The sequence below is a fragment of the Azolla caroliniana genome, unplaced genomic scaffold, assembly GCF_043228905.1.
Source record: "Azolla caroliniana isolate FFs.n. ecotype wild unplaced genomic scaffold, voAzoCaro1.0.p SCAF_15, whole genome shotgun sequence".
Lineage (NCBI taxonomy): Eukaryota > Viridiplantae > Streptophyta > Polypodiopsida > Salviniales > Salviniaceae > Azolla > Azolla caroliniana.
The window spans coordinates 15,575,498-15,584,749 of NW_028230450.1; the positions used below are offsets into that span (position 1 = coordinate 15,575,498).

Here is a 9,252-nt window from a genome sequence, read left to right on the forward strand (position 1 = left end):
AACTTTTGTAGATTTGAGTAGTTCTAAATTCGTAAGCTTACCATTCATCACGAGGAATAGGAGGTTACCAACAAGACATGTGTATATATGACACGAGTGGAGAGTTGTTGGTTATCAACGTTGTTGCCGAGAACAATATCAACTTGAAGAAGCAAATAAGAAAAGTATAGGGAAATATTAAGAGAAGAGTGTACATGTACTAGTTGCGAATGGTCACCAATCTAAGTTTACTAGCTTTGCTTAAATTTTGTAGATTTGATTAGTTCTAAATTCGTAAGCTAAGAACATTTTATTGTGCCAAGCTCTTGCTAAATCAATAGAGTGCATAATCATAACAATGTCTCGAGCATTTCGTAAGCTAAGAACATTTTATCGTGCTGCTAAATCAATAGAGTGCTCAATCATAACAATGTATCGAGCACTTTCTTAATTCGAACTTTAATTTGCCATGTCTGGCCATATTATCAAACCAGCTCTGTGCGATCTATTGTCGCGCATTGAACAATGCTAGTGAATTCTGAATGATACCATTCAAAGTTTTATTACGTTGCGATGTGATTAGGAAGCCAACTAGAGACATCGTATCGAGAATAGAAGGAAACAAGGAGCGCATGAATCGATGAGTGTCTTTCGATTTGTTTTCGTTCAATAGGAGGCGTACAAGTCGTAGCTAGGTAGGGAGCAAGAGGTAGCTCCTCTCTACCTCACAAAAGCAGAACATAACAAACTAAAAACATGAGAAAAGAAAGCAAAAATATGAGATATGTTTTTTTTTTTGTTGTTGTTGTTGGTTTGTAAAAAGCAGGCCCCAGGCCCAATTATAAAAACAAAATAGACAATAATAAAGAAATAATGAAAAAAATAAATAAAAATAGAGGGTGGATGGGAAGTCACGTGCATGTGGTGTGGAGTCTCACTCTCAGATTGGACGAGGAAAAAGCTGGCGGCACGCCGTCACGTGACGGGCTCAGCTGTCGACACGTGGCGATCGATCAGGCGAGCGTAGAATCTCCTTCGCGAGTAAATAGGAGTTTTCAGATTGAGAATTAAATTTTAAATTTCGTTTTATTTGTTTTTTTTTCCCTTTTGTTTTTGTTTTGTTTTTCTTTCTGTCTTACGTGTAGCGAATGAGATGAAGAATCGTAGAGAAATTAACTAATTAAATCAAGAATTGCAGTGAATTCATTTAAATTATTAGACACGTGCGACGCCCTCCTCCTGCCACGTTTATGTCTTTTTTTTTTAAACAATTTAAAAATCTAAATTTATTCTTTTTATTTGTTTTTCCAGAAGTCCCTACAATTCCTCGTCTCTTTTTTAATTTTTATTTCTTGTTTTTTATTTTTCCTTCTAGACATTCGCCAAATTATTTTATTTTCAAATTATTCAAGATTAAACATATATTTTATATATATATATATATATATATATACGTATATGTACAACTGATCTGGTCCTGACCGTAATTAGTAAGCCAAAAAAATAACTGTTCTCGTTAATTGTCTGATTTCGTTTTCCTTTAATTTTTTACAAATCCTCTTTTATATATATATATATAATCTCCCGATTCTGATTAGGGCTTAATCAGACTGCTTAAACGCACTAAATCTCCCTCCTTTAATCTACCTAGTGATTGATCCCCCCCCACCCCCTTCTACAAATCTAATTAAATCTATCTAAATCTAATCCTTCCTATGGATCTCTGCCCACCTCTCTATCATAACAGCACTCCTCCTCCTCCTGCTCCTCCTCCTCCTCCTGCTCATCCTGCTATGGCTTCATCCTCGGCGGCCCTCCATCTGGAACAAATCCTTCCGAGCCGAGCCGATCGGATCATGTCCCGCTATCGGCCCATAGCTCCCAAGCCATCATCATCATCATCATCATCAGCACACCCCATAGTAATGGCCCCCCACCTCCTGCCAATCTCCATATCCTCCTCCGAATCCATCTCCACATCTTCTGTCTTCTTCGAGTGCCTCTCGGAGACCCACTCAGCAGCGGCCAACATGAAAAGATCATCAATGATGATGCCTCCATCTACTACTACTACTACTACTACTACTACTACTACTACTACTACTACTACTCCTACTACTACTACCACCATTGATGACCTAGCCGAAATGACCGCCCGGAGATTACCAGATATAAGCAACACATCATCATCATCATCATCATCGAGGAGACGGCCTTCTTCTTCTTCTTCTTCGAAACGGCCGGCCTCCACCTCCTCTCCTTCTCCTTCGGCCGAAGCCATGGTGCACCGTGCCCCCAAGCGAATGGCCATCGCAGCCCCCTCCTTTAGTACGAAGAAACAGGGCCATCTTCCGGACAAGGAGATGTGGAAGTACATACAGGGAGATGGCCATGGCCATGGCCATGGCTATGGCTATGGCTATGGCAGGAACTATGGATGCGAAGAGGAGCCTCTGGAAGACGGTGATATAGGATTCATGGAACGAGCCGCTGCTGCGAGTAGGGCCTTGCCTTCATCCTACAAGAATCACAACATGTTGCCTGGTCTCCATGGCATTTCTTCTACTTCGTCTCCACTCGGAAGAAGCCGATCTCGGTCTCAATCCCGTTCGGAGCAGAGCTATGGGGGAGGGTGCTTTGCCGAGATGCTGCGAGGAATTACGGGGCTTTCCACCGCCTCCCATGTCCATAGCTTGCTTCAGCAACAAGGAAATCAACAGCAGCATAGTACTAATAGTAGTCATCATCATCATCATCATGTAATGTCCGCATGCCAGACAGGGACATCATCAGTGCTCGATTCTTCGCATCCCGGAGCTTTTTGTCTTGTACCTAGTGTGTGCTTTAGGGCGGCCGGCATGCCGAGCCCAAACCCTAACCTGCAAGAGATGAGCCCGAGCCCGAGCCCGAGCCCAAGCCCAGGGGCCGTCTTGTCATCGGTGGCCTCAGAAGATCAACACAGTGGATTGGAAGAAGAAGTCCATGGAAATGAGGAGAAGAATTATGGTAGCAAACCAGCCGCAAGCACCACCACACTGCGTAACCTCCTTCCGGAAGATCCAATATCATCATCATCATCGGCTAGTAGTAGAAATCTACAAGTCAATCCTCCTCCTCCATCATCGAGAGCCAGAGATGGTGTGATTCTTCCACGGGCCACGCGGTTAGTCGGCTCATTAGTCAGCTCATCGGTTCGCTTGGAAACTATAACTGATGTGGAAGCTGCAGGTCCATCTCCATCTTCGCAAGGCAGCGAAGAAGAAGAAGAAGAAGGTACATTCTTTATCACAAAGCGCCGCACTAGGACCACCACAAGCATGGATGTGGTGAAGGAAGAATTGGAGCAAGGGAGCAATCCTGCATTGATTGCCGACGAATCAGGCTTGGTGCAATGGGTCAACACGGCATATGAGCGCATGATCGGGCAGCCCGAGTACCCATGGTTAACATGTACTCTGAGCCGAAGGAACGGATCGGTACTTGGATCGGCCCGTATTGCGAGCAGTGTCACACTGTCTTGTAATGTGGCCATCCCGCCACATTGCACCTCCTTCTCGGGGTGGGCCAATATCCGATGGACCACGAAGTCTAGTAGTTGTAGCATCGCAGTGCCGTGCGATGTCTCGTCCCTAGGGCTAGCCAACAATAGACGAACCTTGGTTTGGAGGTTTGATATGGAGGCAAGTCTTGGCCTTTCTTCTAGCTTTAATGGAGTTAGGAGATAATGATAACAAAAAAAACAAAAGAGGTGAATTTGACTGCAATTTGTAGCCAAATCCTAGTTATGAAGCCATATATATATATGGACAGAGCTTAATGAGACAACATCCTTTTAGCTTACTAATCATGGCCATATGACAAAAAGGGGCTCTTTCATGGCCATGACAAGAGGCTATTATATAACAAAAAAGGGGGCTCTTTTGTGTCATTATGTATATATAAGAACAAAACAAACAGAATGCTAATTGGGGTCTTTTATACTTTTTTTTTACTTTCATGCTTAATATACTTTTTTGACTCTCATGGTTTTGTTCCATTTTAAGTCTCTTTTCCATAATCTTTATGTTTGTTCCATTTTAAGTCTTTGGGTTATGCATTTCCATAATCTTGTGTTAAAAGTGGTGGTATGTATAATGATATATTTGCATAGCTAATAAAAACTTCGTAGAGTGCCTTTTGCAAACTTCATCTTGATCTAATATAACCATGAGGCATGTATTCACCTTTAAGCAATTGCATGGATGTTACAAAAACCATGTACAATTATCTACATTCTCATTATCAGCAAAGTTCCTAATATTTACATACATCCAATTTGGTAGACATATATGAATGTTTGTATACGTTCGTGTATAATACGCGATATTCATTTTCCTCTTCTTATTTTAGGTAATGAGTTACAAAGTTACAACACTCTACTGAGAAACTAAGGAGGCCACACGAACGACGAAACGAACATGACGCGCCAGCTCTAATTTTTTCTATTTTTTTAAAAACATAGAAAAATAGAATTAATAATAAATATAAATATAGACGAATAGATTTCAAATCATACTTGGAGCCATTTCATGTAGGAGTATGATACGAATATTCACGTATGAGTGGCACAAATGGGAAGTATGGCTAGAATGAAAACAAAGAAAATAGGAAATAAACCTCTTGTAGCATCAATATCAATATTGTAAAGAAAATTCCCAAGATACATAAAATTTAAAAAGACGCATCGAGTTTCACAAATTTGTCTACAAGCCCTAAATTTCACTCAATATATCTAAGGAAGCTTCTTTACAGCCCAATTGTGGAGTTCCACAAATTTGTCTACAAACCCTAAATTTCACTCAAAATATCCTAGGAAGCTTCTTTATATCCCAATTGTGGAGGTCCACAAATTTGTCTACAAACCCTAAATTTCACTCAAAATATCTAAGGAAGCTTCTTTATACCTCAATTGTGGACACCACAAGTCTGCACTCCAATTCCATGAATATATATATATGTGTGTGTGTGTGTGTGTGTGTGAGAGAGAGAGAGAGAGAGAGAGAGAGAGAGAGAGAGATGGATGTAGCTCAGTTAGTAAGGTTGTCCAATGAAGACCAAAAGTTCATGGGTTCAACCCTTACCTCGAGTAATAGAGAGGTGAGAAAATTGGATCTCTAACTTAGAACATAGGGCTAGTAGTCTAACAACTTATTTATGTGTGTGTGTGTGTGAACATAAGTGAGAATGGTGCTTGAAGTGAAGATGTAGAATGAATGGGTGAAACGTTTGTGTAGAGAGAGAAGAGGGGTTGAGTAGCATTTACATGCAAACTAAAAGTAATCATGAACAATATGAAGAGGTAGGGTGTGTTGAGCTCAAGGCATGTGATGTCTGTGCAGATGTTATGGAAACAAACTTTGTACCAAGTGATGAGCAACAATGGAACCATTTGAAATGTATGGCCAATGCTTTGAAATTGTGTGAAAGAGAATGTTTGATGTATAGAAAGAAGTTGGTGAAGAGGATGTCATTGAGATAGAGGTAGATATTAAGGATGTGTCATGATCATTTTCAAACTTTTTTGATAGTGATGTGATTTCATCTTAATAAGTAAAATATCATCATTGTATTGGGTTAAACAACGGTTACATGGAATTTTGTACATGTTCATTGAGAGAAGTCTTGTACATGTTGTGCCTTAGAGGCCTTTAGTAGGGTATTAAGAAATCCTTAAACAAGAGTCTAGTCATTATTGCAATCAATAATGGAGAAGTTGGGTGGGTAGAAGTAGAATGCCACCATTCAATTATATGGTCATTATTGCAATCAATAATGGAGAAGTTGGTAAGGGTTTTGGTGCCTCCACAATACATAAAGATCTGTATTCTTTGGGATACATAAAGAGAATGACCTACTTGGTTGAGAATAAGTTCATTGGGTTTATTCAATGTATATTTAAGCTTACATGTGATACATTTGTGGGAAAAACAATTTATGCGAGGTATTAGGTCATTTTGTATAGTCAAAATATTAAATTTAACCTTGGTTTTAAAAAAAGGTTAATTTTGTTGTACATATATTATTTCTCTTACAACCTCAAGACGTTTATTAGTACTAATATGGCATCGTTTTGAAAAAAAAGGTGACAACATGGAATATGCAAGTGGTTGATTGGTTCCCATTTTGAATTGCACAAGTTGTGGGATGATCTAATTTCTAGTCAATCATCTATTTTATCTATGGTAGAGACCAAAATGTTGTGAGGAATCATTCTCGGCCACAACCGAGATCCAAACACTCAATGGAATAAATAAAATAGAAATGAAGAATGATACACTCACACAGTAATGAGACAACACCGTATGTTTATGTGAAAAACCTCGAAAGGCAAAAACACGGGAGTTCTCAAACTCCAAACAGGATCACTATCTGAGAGAGATACTACAATGCGAGACTCGGAGGCAACGACCTCGAGCTCTATCTTCGTCAACCGGCAGTTACAACAAAAAAACTTTTAGTATCTCTCTCACTCTCTGCCTCTGTCTATCTCTCTCTGTACAACAATAACTCACTCTTCACACACTTTTCCCTATAAAACTATTATTGGCCTAGTTATATTTATACTTATATAACTTTAGGGCTATTTACAAATATGACCTCAACAGTCACGTCCGAACATATATATTAATATGTCCCTACTTCTCGTTCACACCGGATCCGTCCGGATACCTTCCGGATCCATCTAGTCCGATTTCCGGATGCCTTCCGGATCCATCCGGTCTGGTTTCTTCCTCCGGCTCATCCAGTTCCCATCCAAAGGGACCAGTTTCCCAACAAATGTTGCATCTATTTTTTCTATTAGGAATTTTCACCTACTTAGGCAAGAATAAATACTAGTGATTATTCGAGCATTTTGATGTTTAGATCTTTATCAACCATGATTCATGATAAGAGATACTTGTAGTTAATATATTGTGATTCAGATATCATATGAAAGACAATTGATATGGATAGTTAGTATGCCATTTAATATATCAAGAGAGTGAAGATTATTATGGTAGTAATTGTCCTTTGCTCTCAACTATGAATGACCAAGGTTGTTTATGGGGATTTTGTGAAGTATCAATGTCCATTCATTCTATGATGGATTCCCTAGAGTTGAAATCTAGGGGACAATTAGAGGTGGAGATTTCACAAGGGGATGTATGGTTGGATTCATGGCAATAATCTTGGTTATGTTTTTGAATCATCGCAAACTTTTATGATCAGGTTATTCTTACCATTTCCCACTAGTGTTGGAGCTTCATCATCAACCCATGAATTAGTTTGCTAAGAAATTTAGGGACACAGGTATTAAGATTCAATTCCTTTTTCTTTATCATGATGTTTTCCATAATACTACTTGAACTCTCAAACCATGTCCAATTTGATGGTTATGTTACATGAGGGGTGTTTGTTGATATAGATATACATACAAAAAGGGTCTAGATATTATGAAACCCGTACTTCCTCCTCAAGGAGACAAAATTTATGTGCCTTGACTTGATGGATTGATGTAATGTATGCTAGTTTATTGGCTAAGGGATGAAGAATGCCTAACATGTATATTTTAGAGGACCGCCATTAGTCATTTCGAACTTGTTACGAAGTTCGTCCTTGGAATTGTTCATAATATGTACACAAGAAGAGATGAGTAGAAGATCATCTACGTAGACTCCTATAATGAGCACATTGGGATTTTTAGGTCTAGTGCAAATGTTAGAATCGGATTTCAACCTAGAGAAACCTATTCCAAGTAGAAATTTACGCAGGGTGTAGTACCAACTTCTAGGTGCTTGTTTTAATCAATAGAGTGATTTTTTAAGTCTACAAACCCAATTTGGGTTTAAGTATCCTTGTGGTTGTGACCTGGGAATTTTTTTGATGGGAGTCATGCTCGTCAAAGGCCATTTTGCCCGTAAAAAACATACACCTAATAAAAATGTCCATCAAGTGACATATAAAGTTTAAATTTCCATTTTCATGTGAAAGGCCCCTAAAAATTATACATGTCAAATGACATGCCAAAAATTTATTTTCCATGTCACATATATTATATATATGTCACATATTATCATATAAATATATGTATACATACTATTAATTGCGTATAATAATATATTTATATTATATGTTTTTTTATAAGAGGCTTAAAATAATATCATTATCATGTAATAATAATATATATTCTGAAATCTTTATTTTGTATTCATAATATTAGTTGAAATTTGATTGAAATTTTAAACAATAATCTTTATTAAATACTTTAAGAGTGTAAACTGTAGGTTTGATTTTAATGTTTTACATTTTAAGTTAAAACTAAATTTTTTTACTTACCTTTTTTTTTTTATTAGCCTTTTTTTTCATACTTATTTGTAAAAACAATAACACGATATTTATTTTATGTATTTCAATATTATCTTTTTGAGGTAGTTATGCTAAATTATGCATCTTTGTGTACCTTGTATAACAATGTAGCTTTATATAAAGCTTTTCATTTTTTTTTAAATGACATGTTAGTTTTTGCCATTTTATGTCATATGACATACATCGTTAAAAAATGGCCGTCAAGAAACTTTGATACTAACCCATCAAATGTAGGCCTTGGTTGTGACATATTATATATATATATATGTATATATATATGTATATATATATATATATATATATATATATATATGTATGTATGTATGTATGTATGTATGTATGTATGTATTCTTCTAGAGTGCCATTTAGGAATACGTTTTTTACGTCGATTTGATGAATATAGAAACCTAGATATGCAACAATGGCTATAGTTGTATGCAATGAATCCATGGAAAGAATGGGTGAATAAATCTCCAAAAAATCTTGATCGTATACTTGAGTGAAGCCTCTTGCAATTAGTCATGCTTTGTGTCGTTTGATAGATGGGAGAAACAATGTGTGACCTGCACTATCCGCTTACATGTTTGCATCAGAGGTAAGATCAGCAAGAAACTAATCATTTCTTGTGAGATACAAAGATTTATTTCTTGTAGGAAACATATCTTAATTCTTGCATGAAACAACTGATTCAATCATCATTTCTTGTAGGAATTACAATGTTTCCCTTATTTATGTTTTTTTAGTCCTTCTAACATGTTTTAAGAGTTTCCAATTTGGGGGTTAGGCTCGTTTTCACTTCAATAAGTTGCATTTTTCCCTTCATTTTCTGAGTTTGAAGGTTTCGATTGGGCTAGGTTTGATAATATATTGACCTTACATTGTCGATGA

At 37.4% G+C, this 9,252-nt stretch overlaps 1 protein-coding gene across 1 annotated transcript; it reads left to right on the top strand.

The window, feature by feature from the left end:
* Positions 1-2,258: 2,258 nt before the first annotated feature.
* Positions 2,259-3,793, top strand: LOC147854796 (uncharacterized). Its single transcript, XM_087331503.1, has one exon. It carries the CDS (start codon positions 2,259-2,261, stop codon positions 3,702-3,704), a length of 1,446 nt encoding a protein of 481 aa, XP_087187629.1. The 3' UTR covers positions 3,705-3,793.
* Positions 3,794-9,252: the final 5,459 nt, after the last annotated feature.

Coding starts and splice junctions, on each gene's coding strand:
- LOC147854796 (XM_087331503.1), top strand. CDS start 2,259: ATGGTGCACCGTGCCCCCAAGCGAATGGCCATCGCAGCCCCCTCCTTT.